The 26,729-nt window shown below is 43.8% G+C and overlaps 1 gene segment (V, D, J or C); it reads left to right on the forward strand.

The window, feature by feature from the left end:
- Positions 1 to 23,063: 23,063 nt before the first annotated feature.
- The window catches only part of LOC141147980 (Ig heavy chain C region-like), a 40,908-nt gene continuing 37,242 nt past the window's right edge, over positions 23,064 to 26,729 (forward strand). The window contains 1 exon segment of the C gene segment in view: positions 23,064 to 23,406. Within this exon segment, the coding sequence occupies positions 23,064 to 23,406 (343 nt within the window).

Genomic DNA, 26,729 nt, shown 5'->3' on the forward strand with positions numbered 1-26,729 from the left:
CAAACTGAAGACAAGAGAAGCTGATTGGTTGCACTTTGCAAAGTATCCAAAATCTGTCTTTCCCATCACACATCACAAACGAAAGTTTATCATTTTTTTTTTTAATATAAAAACAAATAAGGTTGCATATACAGTGGGGATGGGAAGTATTCAGACCCCCTTAAATGTTTCATTCTTTGTTATATTGCAGCCATTTGCTAAAATCATTTAAGTTCATTTTTTCCCTCATTAATGTACACACAGCACCCCATATTGACAGAAAAACACAGAATTGTTGACATTTTTGCAGATTTATTAAAAAAGAAAAACTGAAATATTACATGGTCCTAAGTATTCAGACCCTTTGCTGTGACACTCATATATTTAACTCAGGTGCTGTCCATTTCTTCTGATCATCCTTGAGATGGTTCTATCTACACCTTCATTTGAGTCCAGCTGTGTTTGATTATACTGATTGGACTTGATTAGGAAAGCCACACACCTGTCTATATAAGACCTTACAGCTCACAGTGCATGTCAGAGCAAATGAGAATCATGAGGTCAAAGGAACTGCCTGAAGAGCTCAGAGACAGAATTGTGGCAAGGCACAGATCTGGCCAAGGTTACAAAAAATTTCTGCTGCACTTAAGGTTCCTAAGAGCAAAGTGGCCTCCATAATCTCTAAATGGAAGACGTTTGGGACGACCAGAACCCTTCCTAGAGCTGGCCGTCCGGCCAAACTGAGCTATCGGGGGAGAAGAGCCTTGGTGAGAGAGGTAAAGAAGAACCCAAAGATCGCTGTGGCTGAGCTCCAGAGATGCAGCCGGGAGATGGGAGAAGGTTGTAGAAAGTCAACCATCACTGCAGCCCTCCACCAGTCGGGGCTTTATGGCAGAGTGGCCCGACGGAAGCCTCTCCTCTGTGCAAGACACATGAAAGCCCAGAGTTTGCTAAAAAAACACCTGAAGGACTCCAAGATGGTGAGAAATAAGATTCTCTGGTCTGATGAGACCAAGATAGAACTTTTTGGCCTTAATTCTAAGCGGTATGTGTGGAGAAAACCCAGGCACTGCTCATCACCTGTCCAGTACAGTCCCAACAGTGAAGCTTGGTGGTGGCAGCATCATGCTGTGGGGGGTCTTTTTCAGCTGCAGGGACAGGACGACTGGTTGCAATCGAGGGAAAGATGAATGCAGCCAAGTACAGGGATATCCTGGACGAAAATCTTCTCCAGAGTGCTCAGGATCTCAGACTGGGCCGAAGGTTTACCTTCCAACAAGACAATCACCCTAAGCACACAGCTAAAATAATTAAGGAGTGGGTTCACAACAACTCTGTGACTGTTCTTGTATGGCCCAGCCAGAGCCCCGACTTAAACCCAATTGAGCATCTCTGGAGAGACCTAAAAATGGCTGTCCACCAACGTTTACCATCCAACCTGACAAAACTGGAGAGGATCTGCAAGGAGGAATGGCAGAGGATCCCCAAAACCAGGTGTGAAAAACTTGTTGCATCTTTCCCAAAAAGGCTCATGGCTGGATTAGATCAAAAGGGTGCTTGTACTAAATACTGAGCAAAGGGTCTGAATACTTAGGACCATGTGATATTTCAGTTTTTCTTTTTTAATAAATCTGCAAAAATGTCAACAATTCTGTGTTTTTCTGTCAATATGGGTTGCTGTGTGTACATTAATGAGGGAAAAATGAACTTAAATGATTTTAGCAAATGGCTGCAATATAAAAAAAAGAGTGAAAAATTTAAGGGGGTTTGAATATTTTCTGTCCCCACTGTAGGTAATAAAACAAACCAGAGGAATCATGTGGATAAGAACAACAGTCATGCATGTGTGAATCCTTAGCACAAGTTCTACAAATGGCAAACAGCCAATGTCATGATAAAAAACAAGGCATAAATAAACACATCGGTACACATGTACAAAAATTTCTTGTAAAAATAAAAGACTTACTTTTTATAATTTTTCTGATTCTTTGGAGCTGATCCTGCTCCCGGGTCCTCAAATCGGACCATCTTTTTCTAATTTGATCCTTGCTTCTATGTTTTCCGAATTTGTGGTCAATTTTTTGGATTACTTCCTCTATTATTTCTTCCTTTCTTGAATTTTTATGTTTGTATGTTTGCTTGCTGCAATAATCTTTTTTTTGAAATAGTCGCACCACTTCCACCATCTCCTCCAAGGACATGGCAGTAGATCTTTTACGTGTTTCTGTCAGTGTTTCGACACGCTCCTCCACCTCCTCACCCTCTCTGCTTCCACTCGCTTCAATTTCAGACATGTTAGGTGTTTCTGACTTTTTGTAGAATTGTGCTGTTTCTCTTCAAAGTTTCAGCTCTAACTCTCTGCATAAATAACAGCCGTTAAGTCGTCCCGGACGAACTTCTGGTTTCAGCACACTGCACAGGCCCGATTATTGACATATTTTCTGCCCGCATGAAATCTGCATTATAACAAACTAAACAAAGTTTGCTGTAGTCCACTCCTCAAGAAATCATCAACGTAGGAAGGATATGCAATGTCCAATTTGCATGTGCATTTGTGCAATCAATGTTTTGAGTAGCGGAAATTGTTGTATTTCGTTACATGGACGAACACTGGTCCATCTAATCAAATATACCGGTAATGAATTTCGTTATTTAAAAATCATAACAGCAATTGCACAGCAGCACATCCGCATTAAACATCAAACTTTGTTCAGATTCTGGCTCTCACTGACACAGCTCCGCAGTGGGTGTTCCTCTTCACAGCTGCTGCTGAGCTGTGTCAGTGACAGCCATATCCCTGATATTCCATAGCGACCCAGGCAGCCCACACAGCATCAGAGGGATGCCCTGGTTGGGTCCCCCTGTGCCCGGGCCTCATAGCGGCCGCATGGGTCGCTCTAGCAATTGTTACGCCACTGCACCTGTGGCTTGTTTGTTTCATTTACTGTATGCAATCCTATGCGGTTTTATATTTAAAAAAACAGTTTAACTTTCTATTGTGATATGTGATGGTAAAGACAGAGTTTTGAGACTTTGCCAGGGCAACCAATCAGCTTCTCTTCACTTTGTTTAGGTAACTTTTGAAAATTAAATCTAGAATTTTGAAGACTTTGAAGTTTATTTGACCTAAAAATTCTATAGTTATCCGGGTACGGGTACTGCCCTGCCTTGGGCACATGAATCAATGTTAAAAAGCCCTTTAAAAAAATGTTTTTAAAGGAGCAGTGATTTCAACATCACATAAAGTGAAACCATAAAAATGAAAAATGTAAACATCATGCCTTGGTGGTCCCTTTTAACTGCCTGTAAAGTGGCGCATCTGTACGATGTATAGAACCACCTGCAGTAACATATTATATTCGTTAAGAAAGATTTCAGGAAAATTATGTTGACCAACATTTTTGGTATAAAGTTTTATTTTGTAATTTCGCAGCAGCAGAGATGAATGTTATGCTACAAATTTTCTTGGTCCTCTTTCTGCGTCCGGAAAGTATACTTGCAAAGTGAGGGCAGCAAGGAGAACACCACAATCTTTGTTGCTTGTGGATTATTGTATAAATTTGGCACATTGACCAACAATTGATTGTAAATATTTTTTGGGCATTTATTAAACTGTGATTGTGGGGAGGGACAGGAACCAACTAAGACCAAATGGCCATCTCTGCTGCAGACAGTCAGTTCAAGGAATGTTCAGAGTGAGGGAGGGGTACCCCAGCTTTGGCAAATTGATTTTCAAAAATGCTAACTACTCTATTAGCTGGGGGGACAACTGGGATCTTTGGGGTGACAGGATGTTTCCCGTCACAGAAAACACCCGCTCACTCTGGACACTTGTTGGAGTGCAGCACAGTAGCTCCTTAGCAATATCTGCGAGGGCAGGCCACTCCTCGCTCTTCTCCTGCCAAAAAAACATTGGATCTGTGGTTGGGTGCATTGGTGGGGCTCACAAATAGGACATGACAACCTCCTTTGCCGATATGGGTTTCTTAAGGCGCACTATGCTGGAGGTTCCCATTAGGTTGTCAAGTGCCTCAGCCAAGACAGAAGATGCTCCGCTGGCAGGAGCTCTGCTCACTTCACTAGATGAAGCATGGGAGAGGGGGTGTTCAATATCTTCTTCCTCCTCTTCCTCCTCTCCCAGCTCTAGCGGCCTTACCATCTGCCTTTCCCTCTGTCACACCCTGTCGATTAGTCTGTCCCGCCATGTTGTCAGAGCACTGCACTGCAAAGCCATTTTGCCCTTGATGCGAGAATCACACATGGCAGCCAGCATCAGTTCTGGGCAAGAGGCGGTCAACTCCTGCGTGCACCTGCCCAATTCCATCAGAAATGTGTTTAGCAGAGCCAACACATCAGGTTGAGGGCCACCATCAGGCAAGGGTTCCTCAGCTGACTTGAACCGCTCCAATTTGCTCTGAAGGTGGTTGAAGAGCGGGAGCACATGACCAATGCTGGCATCCTTGTGGCTTAGGTGTTCTGTGACAGAGAGGAAAGGTTTGAGGACTGACACAATCTGCCCAATTATGACCCAGTTCTCCCTGCCTAAAGGTCTCTCTATGCCAATGTTATGATCACAGGCCATGGCATGGAGAGCCTTCTGCTTCTCAAGGATGCGTTCCAGCATTGCTAGGGTTGAATTCCACCTAGTCCCCACATCCTGTTTTAGGCAGTGTTCTGGAAGGCCTGCCTTCCTCTGTTCCACCCTGAGGAGGTGGCTGTCCCTCACACTCTGATGGAAGTGGCCAGCCATCTTCCAACAAGAGTCCACCACTTTGGACAGCCTTCCATCACCGCCAGAAATAGCCTCCATCAACCGAAAACTGTCAGTTACCACTTGGTGGAGAAGGTGGGCTGAGCAGCGCACACCCACAAAGTTGCCATCCCTTACAGCCTTGACCATGTTGCTGCCTCCATCAGTGACAACATAGCTAATCCGGTAGTTGCTGTCTGCCTGTCCAAACCACTGCAACAACATTTTCTGCAGGGCTTGCAGGATGTTTTGTGCTGTGTGCTTTTCATCAAGCACCTCACTGTGCAGGAGGAAGGAACAGTGCCCCTGTTTGTCAACTGCTGACGAGGATCCAGACATTTGAACTACATCATGGGACACCTTGGCCTGCCACCAATGTGCCGTCAGGGACAGGAACGCGTGGGCACTACACGCACTCCACAGGTCAGTGGTCAGGTGCACTGCCTGTCCACCTGTCCTTCCAATCTCCTCCTTGAGCACCCAAACACAAGACCTGTATAAGGCTGGCACCACAGTTTGGCTGAAGGTCTTACGTGAGGGCACATGGTACTGTGGTGCAACAGCCTGCATCAACTGCTCGAAGGGCTCACCTTCCACCATGTCAAAAGGTGCTCCTCCAAGTGCAATGAGCTGGCCAATCAGGCGTGTTATTTTACGTACCTGCGCCCATGACATACTCTTACTCTGAAAGTCACCAAAATCTTCCAGGGTGGCCTGGCAGGATGCAGGATGGTAACAGCATCCTATTCTGCCTTATACTGACTGGTGGTGCTGGCACTCATAGTGGCTGTGGCGGTGCCACTATTGGTTCCCCTTTTGGTGCTTGGAGGAGGGGCCATAATAGTTTTCTCCCCTAACAGCACTATGTGGTGGTGCACACGCATGTGCTGGTTCATGCCACTATTACTGAGATGCCCTATGTCTGGGCCCCGGCTGACCTCCCTGCCACAGTGATTGCATTTGGCCTTCTGACCAACACCAATTCTTTTAAAATGCTGCCAAATGCTGGAATGGCAGCCACCACCAATGACACTGCCTGATGGAATCCCTTCCACTGCAGTGGTCACACTCTCTTCCTGAGGTTCGGCAGGAGCAGGAGGAAGAGACTTGAACATCCCAGGTATTTTGGGTGCTGTAATGGATTGAGGCCTAATGGTTGCATTGGCCCATTCTGATGCTGGAGGCTTAGAAAGCACTTGGGCAGGGGACTTTTCAGGATAGAAAAGTAGTGGTGACTGAGGGGAGATACTTTCTGGGCTGTCAGTGGTGCCAACATGGGTAGAGGGCAGAAAATCAAATTTGTCTACAACAATGTCAGGAAAGCCTGTTTCCACCTCTTCCACGTTGCCAAGGGAACAGTGATCATTAGAAGCAGTAAACTCTGTCTCCTTGCTGATCACTGCAAAGCTCCCTGTAGTGCTGATGGTAATGGCACTGGCAGCAATGGTAGTGGTGACATCATCATGAGCCTCGGCCTCCTGACGTGTTTCCTTCTGCATGGCCAGGATCTCCAGCTTTAGCTGCACAAATGTATGTGCACTGGGAACCCCTTTGGCCTGCCCTCTTCCATAAAAGGTACCAATAGGCACCATGCTACCAGCAGAGGTGGTAGCGCCACTTTTGCTATGAACTGTGCTGCTGGTTCTAGGAGGTAAATCCTGGAACAGCTGGCGACGTGCAAATGCTGTTTGCCAGGCTCTTTACCACCAGCAGTCTTCACTTCCGTTCGCCTCAGCTTTATGGGAGGTGAGCTGAGCTCAGAGGGCGCAGAGACAGAACGTCCTACCTGCTGCTCATGTACACAGCTCATAGCTCTCCCTGTCCCAGCAGCACTCTTACTGCTTTTTGGCCTTGTTTGCGGCTCATTTTTCCTTTAAAAGTTAGAAAAATGTAGACAAAAAAAATGTGAAAAAATTTTGATCGCAGCAAACTAACACCAAAATCACCAAATGTACAAAAAAAATATTATAACAACAGAAAATAACAAAATATTAACTAAATGAAACAAGAAATAAAAAAAAAAATTAAATAAAAAAAAACAATTATCTCTCAAAACCAACCAAAAAAACTAATAAAACCAGAAACTAAACACTAACAGATGATACACTTGCACACTACAACAGATATAAACTAAAATGAACAACGAAAAACAAAGGATTGCAAAGATATTTGCTCAGATGCACAGACAAAGAATCATGTGATCTGCTCCACTACACTAACTAACCCACAAAGGGAAGTCCCATGATTGGGCCTGCCCTGTAATGCAGGCCTCAGCAGCAGAAGAAAACCTCAGATTGGTCAACCAACAGTCACATGTTTCTGCAGTAACGAAATTTGGAATGAAAAGTGAACGAATCTAACGAAGATTCGTATTTCGATCCAAAATTCTTCAACGGAATTTCGTATTTCGGATAAAAACAAAACTACCATTGGCATCGAATGCCATATTGAGAAAGGTATATTTTTGCCTTTAAATTCATCATAACGAATGTTCGTAATTGTTACGAAAAGTTAACGTATTTCGTACGAATCGAAATAGAATTTCAGACACGAATTACGAAATACGAACTAACGGCTAATATGAAACAGAACTAAATGAAAATAATTTATTGACGGCGCACATATCTAGTGACAAGTGTGTCTTGCCTACAGTCAGGCATGGAGGGGGGAGTGTCATGGGCTTTATGAGTGCTGCCGTCACTGGGGAGCTACAGTTCATTGAGGGAACTATGAATGCCAACATGTACTGTGACATGCTGAAGCAGTGCATGATCCCCTCCCTTCAGAGACTGGGCCACAGGGAAGTATTTCAACATAATAACGACCTCAAACACACCTCTAAGATGACCACTGCCTTGCTAAAGAAGCTGAGGGTAAAGGTGATGGACTGGCCAAGCATGTCTCCAGGCCTAAACTCTATTGAGCATCCTCAATTGGAAGGTGGAGGAGCGCAAGGTATCTAACATCCACCAGCTCCGTGATGTCATCATGGAGGAGTGGAAGAGGACTCCAGTGGCAACCTGTGAAGCTCTGGTGGACTGCATGCCCAGGAGGGTTAAGGCAGTGCTGGGAAATAATGGTGGCCACACAAAATATTGACACTTAGGGCCAAAGTTGGACATTTTCACTTAGGGGTGTACTCACTTTTGTTGCCAGCAGTTTAGACATTAATGGCTGTGTGTTGAGTTATTTTGAGGGGACAGAAAATTTACACTGTTATACAAGCTGTATACTCACTACTTTACATTGTAGCAAAGTGTAATTTCTTCAGTGTTGTCACATGAAAAGATATAATAAAATATTTACAAAAATGTGAGGGGTGTACTCCCTTTTGTAAGATACTGTATGTAAAGCTTAACTCGGTCTGCCCAATACTAATCATGTCTCGTGCTGACTCTACCTGCTTCTAACACTGTCTTGCCTGTCTTGACCTCATCCTAGAGATTGACAATGCTCTTGCTTGCCACCTGCCTTAGACTCCGTCTAGAGACTAACTATGGTCTAGCTTTTTGCCTGCCCCAGTCTTAGCAACCTAAAGAAAAATGTGCCGCTCCAGGTTGGTCCACAACTTACTGCCCAGACACAACACAGGGTGCAGATCCGGTACGTGCTGCAGATTCTACAAAAAGCAAGAATGGAGGACCGCACACTTTAAATCGTAGCTAAAAATCCATCTTCTTTATTTCCATCAATTAAAAACAGGACATCAGCACACACAGACAGCAAGGTTAACGTGTTTCACATCTTACTGGTGCTCAAGCATAACCTATAATTGTTATGATTAAGCTTCAGTAAGACATGAAAAGCGTCAACCTTGGGTCTGTGTGTGTTGATGTCCAGTTTTTAATTGATGGAAATAAAGAAGATGGATTTTTAGCTTTCGATTTAAAGTGTGCAGTCCTCCATCCTTACTTTTTGTAGACTCTACCCTAGCCCCATGCTCGTTCTCTGACCTTCTGCTGTACCATACTCTGTTTCTGCATTGTTGCCAATCTGTTCCTGTGACACCTTGGTGAGGCCATCTTGAGGGCCGTGACCTGGTGGCCTATCACTCCTTGCATGGTGCACTGGTGAAGGCTGAGCTGTTGTTTAGATGCTGACTCTTGGGTGAACTTATGTTATCGGCCAGAAGTATCAATTTTAATATAACTCTTCCCTGTTCTACCAAAAACAAAATATAGAATTTTAGCAATGGATGGGTATTAACCTTTATTGTGTTTTCCTACTGAAGATACATTCTAACGTGAGCCACTATTTTCACTCGACAATTTGTTCTTTGGTCACATTGATAAAAAAGGTTCATTGTTTCACTTTATCTTACGTAATCCAGTTCACTAGCATACATAATAATTGCCTGCACTTCAATTATTGAATACTCACCTATTAAGAAAAAGACCTTTGCGACTTCTTATAAGATTGTAATTTACCATCTCAGCAGTTTAAGAGTAACCACATTTTACAGAGCCCTGTGGGAAACATTTAATAAGTCCCCCTCCCCCCTACAATTTGTGTGGCAACCCTAAAAGACCCCTGTTCCTCTGTTTCCACTAATAAAAATCCCTTTACAGTGATGGTCAATTAAAAGCCCCCACTAATAAAAGTCTCCCTAGACATGTGGTTGTTGGAAAGACAAGAACCTCTTAACCACTTTAAGACCGGGCCTCTTTTTTAGATGTGGTGTTTACAAGTTAAAAACAGGGGGGTTTTTGCTAGAAAATTACTTAGAACCCCCAAAAATTATACATTTTCTTTCCTGACAGACTCCATGGCAGCAACGTGTGGGTTAGCCCCGTCTCCATAACCACCCAATAGGACCCCTCTCCCATAAAGCTTTGCTCTAGGCTGCTATCCATGTTCCTTTTTTGTCCTCCTCCGTAGGACCAGGTATTTGGTTCTCCTACCTGAAGATGTTTTCCCTACGATCGAATCAGCCGAGTGCCAAGTTATGTTCCTCTGATAGGCCCTGACTGTTAAGCAGGGTATGGAGTGTACAGCAGAGTAGCGCTGAAGAGTGGGAATTGGTTCATCGATGTGCGCACGGTCTGTTTGCCTATTGTTACCAGGCGACCATTATCTGCTACAAAGTCCGGTGTGTGTGGCAAGTCCCTCGGCTCAGGCGATCGTAGGTGGAGTGGTAAGTTTATATATATATATATATATATATATATATATATGATCAGCAGTGTTTGTGTGTTGTTTGTACCTTTTTCTCATTTTTCTCTGCATCATTGTTCTATGCTGTCACTGATGCTTTCTGCATTCCAGCAGCCGCTCTCTGTTACTTCCGGGTACGGCGTGCGCTTTGCGCATGCGCGGACCCGATACGACTATGAGGCTTGGTTCCCGCATGCGTGCAAGCGTCTCATGTCTGACGCCGGTGATGATGTCACAGGCACCACTTTTAAAAAGTTGTAGGACGCTTACAGAGCCCCGGGTATGATTATGGATGCTACGGCGACTTCCCGGGCCAACTATCTTGGCGGTTCAGGGTAAGACAAGCTCTATTGTCTGGGGTATGAGGTCTTGGTCAGCCAGCTGTCTCTGCAGTTTCCTATTGTGTTGACACCATGGATTCCTCCCTGCCCCCTAGTGGCCAGCCCACTTGTAACAGGTATATTTGCAGTTATGCTTTTCTGCCTGTGCAAGGAAAGAGAGTAGGATTTTAAGACACTAGCTCATTTCTGTCTCTCTCTTTTCTGTTTTTCTTTCCTCACAGCCCTTCTAGCTCTGATCCACAGCGTAGTTCTCATAGAGGAAGTAGATCATCAAAATAACACCACCGGCAATCTTCCTCCAGGTCTAGCCATCGTAGGTCTCCTTCCAGATCTGAACAGCGCAGTAAAAATCTTCCTCATCCCCCTTCATCCCACTCTAGCAAGAGACCAGAAAAATCATGTTGGGGGTGTAGGATGCCTTTTCCAGCAGACAAATCTCTCTGTGATCACTGCTTCTCTAAAGCCGCAGATGAGAGGGATGGTGCAGACCAGTGTCTAGAATCTATGGTGAGGCGGGTTGTAAAGGAATCTCTACAGGAAAGAGAGGCTCAACAACCCCGTGATTCCCCATCAGACCCATTATGCCCTCCAGTAGGAGAAGGTTTAGTACAAGAGACATGGGAATCTTCCCAGCCAAGTCGCCATTCCGCTCCTATCTCAGACAGTGAATTGGATCTGGAAGATCCTGGATTGGGGTTTGAATATGCTTTAGTTCCTTCATTGGTGAAAGCAGTAAGTGAGGCTCTGAAGTGGGAAGACCCTGTCACTTCCCCCCCAAAACAGAGAAAATTCTTCAAGCATCTCAATAAGGAGTGACAATACTTTTCTTTTCTCTCTGAGTTGGGTGATATCATATCTGATGAATGGAGCAAGATGGACAAAAAGAGTTCCATGCAATCTAAGGTCTTGAAACTGTATCCTTTCAAGGAAGAGAAAGTGAAACACCTTGAGTCAGCTCCTTTGGTGGATGCAGCACTTATGAGACTAGTAAGATATGTAATTCTTCCCTTAGAAGACACTGTATCTTTTAAAGATCCCTTGGAATGACTGATTGATTCGGATTTAAAAAGAATTTACCTGACATCAGGAATGGCATGCAAGCCAGTACTTGCGATAGCCGCAGTATCCAAAGCTATGGAATCTTGGTCTGGCAATGTTGGTGAGTTCCTAAGAGGTATCTCTGTTGAAACGGCTAAAGACTCTCCAATCCAGGAGATCAGGCTGGCATCCGTCTTTCTTGGGGAGGCTTCTATTGATGTCATCTGCCTGATGTCCCGGGTTATGTTGGCGGCTGTTTCAGCACGCCGTGCCTTATGGCTCTGTCCATGGTTGGCAGATCCGGCTTCCAAACAAGCTTGGTGCCGAATTCCCTTTGAGGGAACTTCACTATTTGGCAACAAACTTGATAGTGCCATAAACCAGGCCACAGGGGGTAAGTCTGGTTACCTCCCTCAAGACCGACGCCTACAGAATCTGAAACGCTCATTTCCTAGAAGACAGCTACAGACCTGGTTGGGAGTTTTCAAGGTCCTGGAAATCCAGGCAGTCCTCTTTCAAAAAACCCACAAAAGGTGCTTCCTCTGGCAACCAGGACTCCACTAAGTCCTTTTGAGATTGGACCCGCTCAGGCATGCCAGGTGGGGGCTCGTCTTCTCCGCTTCCGCATGTCTGTGCGGCCTCAATCCGGGATTACTGGACCGTCAAGACGGTCTCTTCTGGTCACAAGTGGGTCTTCACCAACACCCCAAGACTCAGATTTGTTCCTACAACTCTTCCAGTTTCAGAAGAGAAAAAGCAGGTCCTGTTAACTTACGGGAATGGTTTTTTGGATCAAGGCGCAGCCATCCCTGTTCCAGAAGACGAACGAGGCAAAGGCGTGTATTCTCCTCTGTTCATGATACAAAAGAAAAACGGCACATGGAGACCAGTCATAGACTTAACCCATCTGAATTCCTTTATCCGGAAGGAAAAATTAAAAATGGAATCCTTACTTACAATTCAACAGTCAGTACATCTGGGAGACTGGTTTATTTCAATCGATCTAAAAGATGCCTACTTCCACGTGCTGGTGGCATTGGATTTTCAACAATTCCTCCGCTTTGCGGTAGACAATCAGCATCTACAATTCACGTGTCTATAAAACAATTCGTGAAAACCACAAAGACACTCTTCCATGAGGACAAGTCAGTGATGAAGGTATAAATTTTTATTAACAACTATCCAAAAAATTGAAAATACTACATTTTAAATATAGATGTCACTAAACAACCCTATTTCCCAATTAACATTAAAAAGACCTAATGTCTGGAGGAGGTATAGGTGGCCACCTATTTCTAAATAAAGCTCATGCAGCACTCATTCTCTCATACACACACACTGGGAGATCTTGATCGCTCAAAAAAATCTGTATAGATTGTGGATGTGCACATCAGGTGATCAAAGGGGTTTAATCCATGAAGAGGTAGATGTAGATAGTGTTAATAAGCAGTCCCGATCACAGATGGTATAGTGACAGATAATGGCAATCTTATAGATAATGTGAAGTGGGAGTGTAGTGAGATAATTCCTTATTGCTTCCGTGAAGCTAGTTTATGACATTTGCAGCTTCAGTTTCACCATATAACAGAAGTCTGTTCAAGGATAACCAGAAATAAAGATGGCACAGCAGATGTTATACAGCATTTAAGCAAGATTAAGAAATGAATCTGACTTTACCATCAGCTGGAGCGGTTCATCAAGCAGCCCATTATATCAGATATCAGATGATCCAGTATACAGAGGGTGGTATTGAAAAGAGACCTCACCGGTCTAGAGGTAGCTTTCACTGGAGCTGAGGTGCGGAGTCCCGCTTACTAATCTCTGTGCAGATTGCCGCTTTCACAATGCTTGTATTCATCAGCTGTTTTTGTAGAGATTGTCCTCGCTGTTATTACATATAAAGTGTCTGCTGTTGAAGCTGCTGTCATCAGGCTCTCAAGCTAGATCACGGTCAGTAGGAAACGAAGAGACATGCAGAACAGTTTGATAAGTATATCTGTGTGGCCATCCATAAATCCTCCTCAGAGATACCAGTTAGTGCTGCTTACATGTTTCGCAATTCACGTGTCTACCCTTCGGTCCAACGACATCACCTTGGGTCTTTTCCAAGGTCCTATTATCTGTTGTGGCTCTTCTTCGTGTCAAAGGGGTTCATCTCTACCACTACCTAGACAACCTACTTCTCCTAGCTCAGAACAAAGACCAACTTTTGGAGCACAGGAGCTTAGTCATTTCCACCCTGCAAGAATTTGGGTGGCTCCTGAATTTAAAGAAGAGCCATTTAGAGCCAACACAATCCCTTGTGTTTCTAGGGGCTCACTTCAACACAGTGGAAGGCACTATCTCCCTTCCAGAAGAGAAGATTGCAGTGATTCGAGACAGAATACATGCAGCCCTCGTGTCATCTCACCTCTCCGCTCTCCAATGCCTGAAAGTAATTGGCACAATGACAGCCACCATTCCTATGGTGAAGTGGGCCTAATGGCATACACAGCCCTTCCAAAAAGGGTTCCTTCAACAATGGAATTCTTCCAGCCAAACCCAGCGCATACTCTTTACTCCAACCATGAGAACGTCCCTCCTTTGGTGGCTTCAAGGGAAAAATCTACGCAAGTGCCATTAAATCATTCCCATCTCATGGGTCACGATAACATCAGATACCAGCAATCGGGGATGGTGGCGCTCATTGTCTTTTGGAAATGGCTCAGGGCAGATGGAATTCCCTTCTCAGGGGATTGTCTCCAACATTCTGGAGCTGGGGGCAGCCTTTCAGGCACTCCTGTCATTTCGCCATCTAATAATGAATTCATCAGTAATGTTAAGGTTGGACAATACAACCGTGGTGGCTTACATAAGGAAGCAAGGTGCAACTCGCAGCTGGTCCCTGATACAGGAAGTGGAGCCAATAATGAGCTGGGCTCAGAAGAACTTGTCCAACATCTCTGCGATTTACATTCCAGGGATTCAGAATGTACAAGCGGACTTCCTTTCACGTGTTCAAATGAACAACAATGAGTGGTCTCTCCACAGAGGGGTGTTCGAGTGGCTTCTTACCCTGGAAGTGTCTCCAGAGGTCGATCTGTTTGCTTCCCCATGCAATCACAAAATGCCCAAATATTATTCGAGGTTCAGAGACCCTCAGGCATATGGGACAGATGCTCTCTCAGATCAGTGGAGGTTTCAGAAGACCTATACCTTCCCTCCGGTACCGGCGATTCTTCAATTTCTCTGGAGGCTCAGAGCAGAGAAGGTGGAAATCATAGCAGTGATTCCTTTCTGGCCCAACAGGCCATGGTTCCCTCTGTTATCACTCCTCAGCTATCAAGACCCAGTTCCCCTACCTCTCAGGCTGGATCTGCTGTCTCAAGGCACGACGTTACACCCGTGTCCATCCTGCCTACACATCAGGGTGTGGTTCTTGAAAGGGGAAGGCTCGAAGCTCTAGGTTGCCCTGAGGAAGCTATTCCGACCCTTCTCAATGCCAGAAGGAAAAGTACAAATAGGGTATATGAGCGTATATGGTCCAGATTCACTGATCATATGTCTTCCAGGTCGAATCCTTGAAACTCTCCAGCAGTCCAAGACATACTGAGTTTTCTCCAATCAGGACTTGACCTGTCTCTGGCAGTCAGCTCACTAAGGGTGCAAGTATCAGCCATCTTGGCCTTCACAGGAGTTTCATGGACACTTCATTCTCTGGTCTGTCAGTTCTTTAAAAGAGCCATTAGGCTTAGACCTCAAAGAAGACCTAGGTTCCCTAAATGGGACCTCCCTCTCGTTTTGGATTTTCTCTCCAATCTCAGATCAGATCCTGACAAACCTCTTTCCACAAGAGACCTCACGCTCAAGACTACTTTCCTGGTAGCTGTGACTTTGGCCAAAAGAGTTTCAGAAATAGAAATTTAGGTTCAGAGGAACCTTTTCTGACTTTTTTCCCCAGACAGAGCAGTGTTGATTCCCATGTTAGGGTCAAACCCTAAAGTAACCTTAGTCTTTCATGAAAACCAAGAGATTGTGCTTCCTACTTTTAAAACAACAGACATTCAGGATGTTCATCCTCTTGACATAGGCCACACTCTAAAACAATACCTGAAGGTGATGGCTCCTTTCAGACAAACAGAGTTTCTCTTCGTCCTTCCCCATGGTAAAAACAAAGGAATGCGAGCTTTGGTTAGATCAATTTCTTCCTGGATTGTGCATACCATTCAGAGGGCATACAGGGCAAAGGGCTTGGCTCCTCCTGAAGCAGTGATAGCTCATTCGACCCGGAGTATCTCGACCTCTTGGGCAGCTTCTCGGCATGTTCTGCATGAAATCATTTGTAGAGCGGCCTCTTGGTCTTCTATTAACACATTTGTTTCTCACTACTGTGTTGAACCAGCTGCTCTGTCATCCATTAATTTTGGTTTACAAGTATTGTCGATTGACAATGTTAAATAAATTTAGGTTCTTTGCTCAACATTTTGCCAGCCCAAGTGTGTATGGCGAGTTATTTCCCACACGTTGCTGCCATGGAGTCTGTCAGGAAAATGGAAAATTTATATCAAATACTTACCGTAATTTTCCTTTGCTGATAGACACCATGGCAGCAAGAGTTCCCTCCCAAATGTCTGGAGTGGGCTAGTTACGGAACATGGATAGCAGCCTAGAGCAAAGATTTATGGGAGAGGGGTCCTATTGGGTAGTTATGGAGGCGGGGCTAACCAACTGGTTGCCGCCATGGGGTCTATCAGGAAAGGAAAATTACGGTAAGTATTTGATATAAATTTTTCGGTTTTCTAACACCCTAGAGAATAAAATGACGGTCGTTGCAATACTTTATGTCACACCGTATTTGCGCAGCGGTCTTACAAGCGCACTTTAAAAAAAAAAAAAAAACACACACTTTTTTTAATTAAAATATAAGACAACAGTAAAAGTAGTCCAATTTTTTTTATATTGTGAAAGATAATGTTACGCCGAGTAAATTGATACCCAACATGTCACGCTTCAAAATTGCGCCCGCTCGTGGAATGGCGACAAACTTTTACCCTTAAAAATGTCCATAGGAGACATTAAAAAAATTCTACAGGTTGCATGTTTTGTGTTACAGAGGAGGTCTAGGGCTAGAATTATTGCTCTTGCTCTACGGATCGCAGCAATACCTCACATGTGTGGTTTGAACACCGTTTTCTAATGCGGGCGCTACTCACATATGCGTTCGCTTCTGCACGCAAGCTCGGTAGAACGGGGCGCGTTTAAAACATTTTTTTTTTCTTATTTATTTTATCTTTTATTTTTTATTTTTACACTGTTTTAAAAAAAAATTGTGTCACTTTTATTCCTATTACAAGGAATGCAAACATCCCTTGTAATAGAAAAAAAGCATGACAGGACCTCTTAAATATGAGATCTGGGGGCAAAAAGACCTCAGATCTCATATTTGGACTTAAATGCAATAAAAAAAAAAAAAAAAAAATACTTTGTCATTTTGAAAAAATGACAACAAAAAAAATGTGACTTTAAGACGTATGGGCGGAAGGGACGTTTTGACCTCGCTTCCGCCCTGCTATAGTATGGAGACGGGTGGGGGCCATCTTCCCGTCACTTACCTCCATACCCAGGCAGGGGACAGACGCGATCGCCTCCGCTGCTGCCAACAGCTCTGGTAAGTGACGGAGGGCACCGGATCGCGGCGAATCCGCTGCAGAGACCACTTTTTATCATGTAGCCAACTGCTGGCCGAACACGGGGATACCAGGGTTATGGCAGCTAGCTGCTGCCATATCATCAATATCTGTCCCTAAATTAGGGACGTACATCGGCGCGCGGCGGTCGGCAAGTGGTTAAAGTACACCTACCCAGAGCAATATGGAGGTTTCTCACCTCCTTTTACAAATTTTCTAATTGTGTTAACTTTTTGGTTTTAACACAGCTCAGGAAAAACTAAAAAGTCCTTACTAGCACATGTGTTTGGGGCCAGTGACTCAAAGTATTGAAGTCAAGATCTGGCAAGCAACTAGCATTTTTGGAAGGAGAAATCAGCAATGTTCATTTCCATATTTCTCACTCTGGGCTTCTTTTAAGAAAGTGGTGTTCAACTGAGAGGAATGGAAATGAAAATCTATCCTAATTTTCCCAATACACTGTATTTATAGTGGAAATGCTTTGTTTATGGTTATTTCCTCATTGGTCATTATCAAGCTGACAGCTGGGTCAAGCTGGCAGAGTGGTTTGTCAGAGAACATCCTGAAACAACTGTGCTAAGATCGAGGAGACTCCTCTGAGATATTTTTCTCCAGTTGGCTAAAACTACGTTGGCTCTGGTGGGGAAGTTAAAGAGGAGCTCCAGCCCCCCCAGCAAAAAATTAACAGTCAGCAGCTACACATACTGTAGCAGCTGACTTTTAATATATGGACACTTACCTGTACAGCAATCCAGCGCTGTCAGCACCCCAGCCGAGGTTTCCATTGGCATTTGGGTGCTGCCGCCGCCATTGTCTGTAAGGGAAACCGGCAGTGAAGCCTTTCGGCTTTTCTGAGTGGCCCGGTGGCAGGGATAAAGAAGAGGGGGGCCAAACTTCCGAGTGATCTCGCTAACAGCAAGATCTTTCAAAAGTGGGGACAAGTACCTGTCAAAAACAGGTACCCGCTCCTCCCTCACACCCCAAAGGTACCAAATGTGGCACCTGAGGGGGAGGAGTCAAGTAAGCGGAGCTTCCACTTTTGGGTGGAACTCCGCTTTAATGTGCTCATATGCTAATAAGGAACATGCAGATAGGAGAGAGCAGAGTGACAGAGATGGGTTCATCGATTGGAGATGTTTATCCTTTTACTTTCCAGTCACAAGGTAGGGGAAGACAAGACCTAAAAATAAATGCACATTTTTGGCAGGTAAAAAAAAATGTGCATTTGCTTTTTTTTTTTTTTTTTATGAGCCTGGAAAGCATTGCTCCTACCATCAGCAGATTGCCGATGACATGCAGGGCTCCTGCACACTGTCAGTGTAAGCTGTCTGCCTATATATCGTACAGACAGGCAGTTTCACACTGAGAGGAAGAATCAATGAACTACCACATCGCTTAACAGCGCCCTGGTAATTCATTGAGAACTACAAGCCAACAGCTGCAAAGAAATGACAAACTAACACCAAAATCACCAAATGTACAAAAAAATTATAACAGAAAATAACAAAATATTACCTAAATAAAACAAGAAATAAAAAAAAATTGAAATAAAAAAAAAACAATTATCTCTCAAAACCAACCACAAAAACTAATAAAACCAGAAACTAAACACTAACAGATGATACACTCGCACACTACAACAGATATAAACTAAAATGAACAACGAAAAACAAAGGATTGCAAAGATATTCGCTCAGATGCACAGACAAATAATCATGTGATCTGCTCCACTACACTAACTAACCCACAAAGGGAAGTCCCATGATTGGGCCTGCCCTGTAATGCAGGCCTCAGCAGCAGAAGAAAACCTCAGATTGGTCAACCAACAGTCACATGTTTCTGCAGTAACTAAATTTGGAATGAAAAGTGAACGAATCTAACGAAGATTCGTATTTCGGATCCAAAATTCTTCAATGGAATTTCTTATTTCGGATATAAACAAAACTATTATTGGCATCGACTGCCATATTGAGAAAGGTATATTTTTGCCTTTAAATTCATCATAACGAATGTTCGTAATTGTTACGAAAAGTTAAACGTATTTCGTACCAATCGAAATAGAATTTCAGACACGAATTACGAAATACGAACTAACGGCTAATATGAAACGGAACGGAACTAAATGAAACTAAATTTATTGACGGCGCATATGTCTAGTGATAAATGTGTCTTGCCTACAGTCAGGCATGGAGGGGGGAGTGTCAGGGGCTTTATGAGTGCTGCTGGCACTGGGGAGCTACAGTTCATTGAGGGAACCATGAATGCCAACATGTACTGTGATATGCTGAAGCAGTGCATGATCCCCTCCCTTCGGAGACTGGGCCGCAGGGAAGTATTCCAACATAATAACGACCCCAAACACACCTCTAAGATGACCACTGCCTTGCTAAAGAATCTGAGGGTAAAGGTGATAGACTGGCCAAGCTTGTCTCCAGGCCTAAACCCTATTGAGCATCTGTGGGACATCCTCAAACGGAAGGTGGAGGAGCGCAAGGTATCTAACATCCACCAGCTCCGTGATATCATCATGGAGGAGTGGAAGAGGACTCCAGTGGCAACCTGTGAAGCTCTGGCGGACTGCATGCCCAAGAGGGTTAAGGCAGTGCTGGAAAATAATGGTGGCCACACAAAATATTGACACTTTGGGCCAAATTTGGACATTTTCACTTAGGGGTGTACTCACTTTTGTTGCCAGCAGTTTAGACATTAATGGCTGTGTGTTGAGTTATTTTGAGGGGACAGAAAATTTACACTGTTATACAAGCTGTACACTCACTACTTTACATTGTAGCAAAGTGTCATTTCTTCAGTGTTATTACATGAAAAGATATAATAAAATATTTACAAAAATGTGAGGGGTGTACTCCCTTTTGTTAGATACTGTATGTAAAGCTTAACTCGGTCTGCCCAATACTAATCATGTCTCCTGCTGACTCTACCTGCTTCTAACACTGTCTTGCCTGCCTTGACCTCATCCTAGAGATTGACAATGCTCTTGCTTGCCACCTGCCTTAGACTCCGTCTAGAGACTAACTATGGTCTAGCTTTTTGCCTGCCCCAGTCTTAGCAACCTAAAGAAAAATGTGCCGCTCCAGGTTGGTCCACAACTTACTGCCCAGACACAACACAGGGTGCAGGTCCGGTACGTGCTGCAGATTCTACAAAAAGCAAGAATGGAGGCCCGCACACTTTACATCGTAGCTAAAAATCCATCTTCTTTATTTCCATCAATTAAAAACAGGACATCAGCACACACAGACAGCAAGGTTAACGTGTTTCACATCTTACTGATGCTCAAGCATAACCTATAATTGTTATGATTAAGCTTCAGTAAGACATGAAAAGCGTCAACCTTGGGTCTGTGTGTGTTGATGTCCAGTTTTTAATTGATGGAAATAAAGAAGATGGATTTTTAGCTTTCAATTTAAAGTGTGCAGTCCTCCATCCTTACTTTTTGTAGAATCTACCCTAGCCCCATGCTTGTTCTCTGACCTTCTGCTGTACCATACTCTGTTTCTGCATTGTTGCCAATCTATCCTGTGACACCTTGGTGAGGCCATCCGGAGGGCCGTGACCTGGTGGCCTATCACTCCTTGCATGGTGCACTGGTGAAGGCTGAGCTGTTGTTTAGATGCTGCCTCTTGGGTGAACTTATGTTATCTGCCAGAAGTATCAATTTTAAAATAACTCTTCCCTGTTCTACCAAAAACAAAATATAGAATTTTAGCAATGGATGGGTATTAACCTTTATTGTGTTTTCCTACTGAAGATACATTCTAACGTGAGCCACTATTTTCACTCGACAATTTGTTCTTTGGTCACTTTGATAAGAAAGGTTCATTGTTTCACTTTATCTTACGTAATCCAGTTCACTAGCATACATAATAATTGCCTGGACTTCAATTATTGAATACTCACCTATTAACAAAAAGACCTTTGCGACTTCTTATAAGATTGTAATTTACCATCTCAGCAGTTTAAGAGTAACCACATTTTACAGAGCCCTGTGGGAAACATTTAATAAGTCCCCCTCCCCCTACAATTTGTGTGGCAACCCTAAAAGACCTCTGTTCCTCTGTTTCCACTAATAAAAATCCCTTTACAGTGATGGTCAATTAAAAGCCCCCACTAATAAAAGTCTCCCTAGACATGTGGTTGTTGGAAAGACAAGAACCTCTTAACCACTTTAAGACCGGGCCTCTTTTTTAGATGTGGTGTTTACAAGTTAAAAACAGGGGGGTTTTTGCTAGAAAATTACTTAGAACCCCCAAAAATTATACATTTTCTTTCCTGACAGACTCCATGGCAGCAACGTGTGGGTTAGCCACGTCTCCATAACCACCCAATAGGACCCCTCTCCCATAAAGCTTTGCTCTAGGCTGCTATCCATGTTCCTTTTTTGTCCTCCTCCGTAGGACCAGGTATTTGGTTCTCCTACCTGAAGATGTTTTCCCTACGATCGAATCAGCCGAGTGCCAAGTTATGTTCCTCTGATAGGCCCTGACTGTTAAGCAGGGTATGGAGTGTACAGCAGAGTAGCGCTGAAGAGTGGGAATTGGTTCATCGATGTGCGCACGGTCTGTTTGCCTATTGCTACCAGGCGACCATTATCTGCTACAAAGTCCGGTGTGTGTGGCAAGTCCCTCGGCTCAGGCGATCGTAGGTGGAGTGGTAAGTTTATATATATATATATATATATATATATATATATATATATATATATATAATCAGCAGTGTTTGTGTGTTGTTTGTACCTTTTTCTCATTTTTCTCTGCATCATTGTTCTATGCTGTCACTGATGCTTTCTGCATTCCAGCAGCCGCTCTCTGTTACTTCCGGGTACGGCGTGCGCTTTGCGCATGCGCGGACCCGATACGACTATGAGGCTTGGTTCCCGCATGCGTGCAAGCGTCTCATGTCTGACGCCGGTGATGATGTCACAGGCACCACTTTTAAAAAGTTGTAGGACGCTTACAGAGCCCTGGGTATGATTATGGATGCTACGGCGACTTCCCGGGCCAACTATCTTGGCGGTTCAGGGTAAGACAAGCTCTATTGTCTGGGGCATGAGGTCTTGGTCAGCCAGCTGTCTCTGCAGTTTCCTATTGTGTTGACACCATGGATTCCTCACTGCCCCCTAGTGGCCAGCCCACTTGTAACAGGTATATTTGCAGTTATGCTTTTCTGCCTGTGCAAGGAAAGAGAGTAGGATTTTAAGACACTAGCTCATTTCCGTCTCTCTCTTTTCTGTTTTTCTTTCCTCACAGCCCTTCTAGCTCTGATCCACAGCGTAGTTCTCATAGAGGAAGTAGATCATCAAAATAACACCACCGGCAATCTTCCTCCAGGTTTAGCCATCGTAGGTCTCCTTCCAGATCTGAACAGCGCAGTAAAAATCTTCCTCATCCCCCTTCATCCCACTCTAGCAAGAGACCAGAAAAATCATGTTGGGGGTGTAGGATGCCTTTTCCAGCAGACAAATCTCTCTGTGATCACTGCTTCTCTAAAGCCGCAGATGAGAGGGATGGTGCAGACCAGTGTCTAGAATCTATGGTGAGGCGGGTTGTAAAGGAATCTCTACAGGAAAGAGAGGCTCAACAACCCCGTGATTCCCCATCAGACCCATTATGCCCTCCAGTAGGAGAAGGTTTAGTACAAGAGACATGGGAATCTTCCCAGCCAAGTCGCCATTCCGCTCCTATCTCAGACAGTGAATTGGATCTGGAAGATCCTGGATTGGGGTTTGAATATGCTTTAGTTCCTTCATTGGTGAAAGCAGTAAGTGAGGCTCTGAAGTGGGAAGACCCTGTCACTTCCCCCCCAAAACAGAGAAAATTCTTCAAGCATCTCAATAAGGAGTGACAATACTTTTCTTTTCTCTCTGAGTTGGGTGATATCATATCTGATGAATGGAGCAAGATGGACAAAAAGAGTTCCATGCAATCTAAGGTCTTGAAACTGTATCCTTTCAAGGAAGAGAAAGTGAAACACCTTGAGTCAGCTCCTTTGGTGGATGCAGCACTTATGAGACTAGTAAGATATGTAATTCTTCCCTTAGAAGACACTGTATCTTTTAAAGATCCCTTGGAATGACTGATTGATTCGGATTTAAAAAGAATTTACCTGACATCAGGAATGGCATGCAAGCCAGTACTTGCGATAGCCGCAGTATCCAAAGCTATGGAATCTTGGTCTGGCAATGTTGGTGAGTTCCTAAGAGGTATCTCTGTTGAAACGGTTAAAGACTCTCCTATCCAGAAGATCAGGCTGGCATCCGTCTTTCTTGGGGAGGCTTCTATTGATGTCATCTGCCTGATGTCCCAGGTTATGTTGGCGGTTGTTTCAGCACGACGTGCCTTATGGCTCTGTCCATGGTTGGCGGATCCGGCTTCCAAACAAGCTTGGTGCCGAATTCCCTTTGAGGGAACTTCACTATTTGGCAACAAACTTGATAGTGCCATAAACCAGGCCACAGGGGGTAAGTCTGGTTACCTCCCTCAAGACCGACGCCTACAGAATCTGAAACGCTCATTTCCTAGAAGACAGCTACAGACCTGGTCGGGAGTTTTCAAGGTCCTGGAAATCCAGGCAGTCCTCTTTCAAAAAACCCACAAAAGGTGCTTCCTCTGGCAACCAGGACTCCACTAAGTCCTTTTAAGATTGGACCCGCTCAGGCATGCCAGGTGGGGGCTCGTCTTCTCCGCTTCCGCATGTCTGTGCGACCTCAATCCGGGATTACTGGACCGTCAAGACGGTCTCTTCTGGTCACAAGTGGGTCTTCACCAACACCCCAAGACTCAGATTTGTTCCTACAACTCTTCCAGTTTCAGAAGAGAAAAAGCAGGTCCTGTTAATTTACGGGAATGGTTTTTTGGACCAAGGCGCAGCCATCCCTGTTCCAGAAGACGAACGAGGCAAAGGCGTGTATTCTCCTCTGTTCATGATACAAAAGAAAAACGGCATATGGAGACCAGTCATAGACTTAACCCATCTGAATTCCTTTATCCGGAAGGAAAAATTAAAAATGGAATCCTTACTTACAATTCAACAGTCAGTACATCTGGGAGACTGGTTGATTTCAATCGATCTAAAAGATGCCTACTTCCACGTGCTGGTGGCATTGGATTTTCAACAATTCCTCCGCTTTGCGGTAGACGATCAGCATCTACAATTCACGTGTCTATAAACAATTCGTGAAAACCACAAAGACACTCTTCCATGAGGACAAGTCAGTGATGAAGGTATAAATTTTATTAACAACTATCCAAAAAATTGAAAATACTACATTTTAAATATAGATGTCACTAAACAACCCTATTTCCCAATTAACATTAAAAAGACCTAATGTCTGGAGGAGGTATAGGTGGCCACCTATTTCTAAATAAAGCTCATGCAGCACTCATTCTCACATACACACACACTGGGAGATCTTGATCGCTCAAAAAAATCTGTATAGATTGTGGATGTGCACATCAGGTGATCAAAGGGGTTTAATCCATGAAGATGTAGATGTAGATAGTGTTAATAAGCAGTCCCGATCACGGATGGTATAGTGACAGATAATGGCAATCTTATAGATAATGTGAAGTGCGAGTGTAGTGAGATAATTCCTTATTGCTTCCGTGAAGCTAGTTTATGACATTTGCAGCTTCAGTTTCACCATATAACAGAAGTCTGTTCAAGGATAACCAGAAATAAAGATGGCACAGCAGATGTTATACAGCATTTAAGCAAGATTAAGAAATGAATCTGACTTTACCATCAGCTGGAGCGGTTCATCAAGCAGCCCATTATATCAGATATCAGAGGATCCAGTATACAGAGGGTGGTATTGAAAAGAGACCTCACCGGTCTATAGGTAGCTGTCACTGGAGCTGAGGTGCGGAGTCCCGCTTACTAATCTCTGTGCAGCTTGCCGCTTTCACAATGCTTGTATTCATCAGCTGTTTTTGTAGAGATTGTCCTCGCTGTTATTACATATAAAGTGTCTGCTGTTGAAGCTGCTGTCATCAGGCTCTCAAGCTAGATCACGGTCAGTAGGAAACGAAGAGACATGCAGAACAGTTTGATAAGTATATCTGTGTGGCCATCCATAAATCCTCCTCAGAGATACCAGTTAGTGCTTCTTACATGTTTCGCAATTCACGTGTCTACCCTTCGGTCCAACAACATCACCTTGGGTCTTTTCCAAGGTCCTATTATCTGTTGTGGCTCTTCTTCGTGTCAAAGGGGTTCATCTCTACCACTACCTAGACAACCTACTTCTCCTAGCTCAGAACAAAGACCAACTTTTGGAGCACAGGAGCTTAGTCATTTCCACCCTGCAAGAATTTGGGTGGCTCCTGAATTTAAAGAAGAGCCATTTAGAGCCAACACAATCCCTTGTGTTTCTAGGGGCTCACTTCAACACAGTGGAAGGCACTATCTCCCTTCCAGAAGAGAAGATTGCAGTGATTCGAGACAGAATACATGCAGCCCTCGTGTCATCTCACCTCTCCGCTCTCCAATGCCTGAAAGTAATTGGCACAATGACAGCCACCATTCCTATGGTGAAGTGGGCCTAATGGCATACACGGCCCTTCCAAAAAGGGTTCCTTCAACAATGGAATTCTTCCAGCCAAACCCAGCGCATACTCTTTACTCCAACCATGAGAACGTCCCTCCTTTGGTGGCTTCAAGGGAAAAATCTACCCAAGTGCCATTAAATCATTCCCATCTCATGGGTCACGATGGGTCCACTATCACCTACCACAGAACGTACGTACGACACGTGCGCAAGGGCCCTCTTTATACACTACGCATGTGTGAAACTCCGCCTGCGTCGCCCGCCCCTGACGTTCGATTTTAACTCATGTTCTCCGCCCATTTTTAGTTACGGCGCGTAGTGGGGTAAATAATGGCGGAGACACCTGACATGTTATCTACCTCAGGTAGCGAAAAAAGCCCGGAGGCTGGAACATCAACCAGATCTGTGAGGCCTAGATTTAAGGCCTCTAATATGAGTTTTGAAGAGATGGTGGAGATGGTGGCCATTCTTCAAAAAAAGGACTATGATGGGAAGTATGGGCCGTACGCACGGCCAAATTTGCGCAAGGCCAAAATAATGGCGAAGGTGGTGGACACTTTGCAGGCTTCTTTTGGGGTCCAGCGCTCCAAGGATCAACTTCGCAAAAGATGGTCTGACCTCAAGCTCAGGGAGCCGGATCAATACAGACGGATCCTTAAAGTGCTGAAAAAAAGTAAGTACTTGTCGTGTTTTTCTCTTGTGTTTATTACCTTGTATACTGCTCCATGTGCTTTTCCTTCCTATACGATTTTTTTGCTCATCGTTTCAAACGATCTTTTAATAAACCTCGTTACATATCTATAGATATATCTATCTATATATATGTGTGTATATATATATATATATATATATATATATATATATATATATATATATATCGATATCTATCTATCTATCTATCTATCTATCTATCTATCTATCTATCTATCTATCTATCTATCTATCTATCTATCTATATCTATCTATATCTATCTATATCTATCTATCTATCTATCTATCTATCTATCTATCTATCTATCTATCTATCTATAGATAGATAGATAGATAGATAGATAGATAGATAGATAGATAGATAGATAGATAGATAGATAGATAGATATAGATATAGATATATATATATATAGAGAGAGAGCGAGAGAGAGAGAGAGAGATAGAGATAGGTAGATAGATAGATAGATATAGAAATGTAAAACATTCTTTTGTAATATTTTAAGTTATCTTTTTTTTTTCTTTAC

This window comes from Aquarana catesbeiana, linkage group LG06 (assembly GCF_042186555.1).
Source record: "Aquarana catesbeiana isolate 2022-GZ linkage group LG06, ASM4218655v1, whole genome shotgun sequence".
In the NCBI taxonomy this organism is placed as follows: domain Eukaryota; kingdom Metazoa; phylum Chordata; class Amphibia; order Anura; family Ranidae; genus Aquarana; species Aquarana catesbeiana.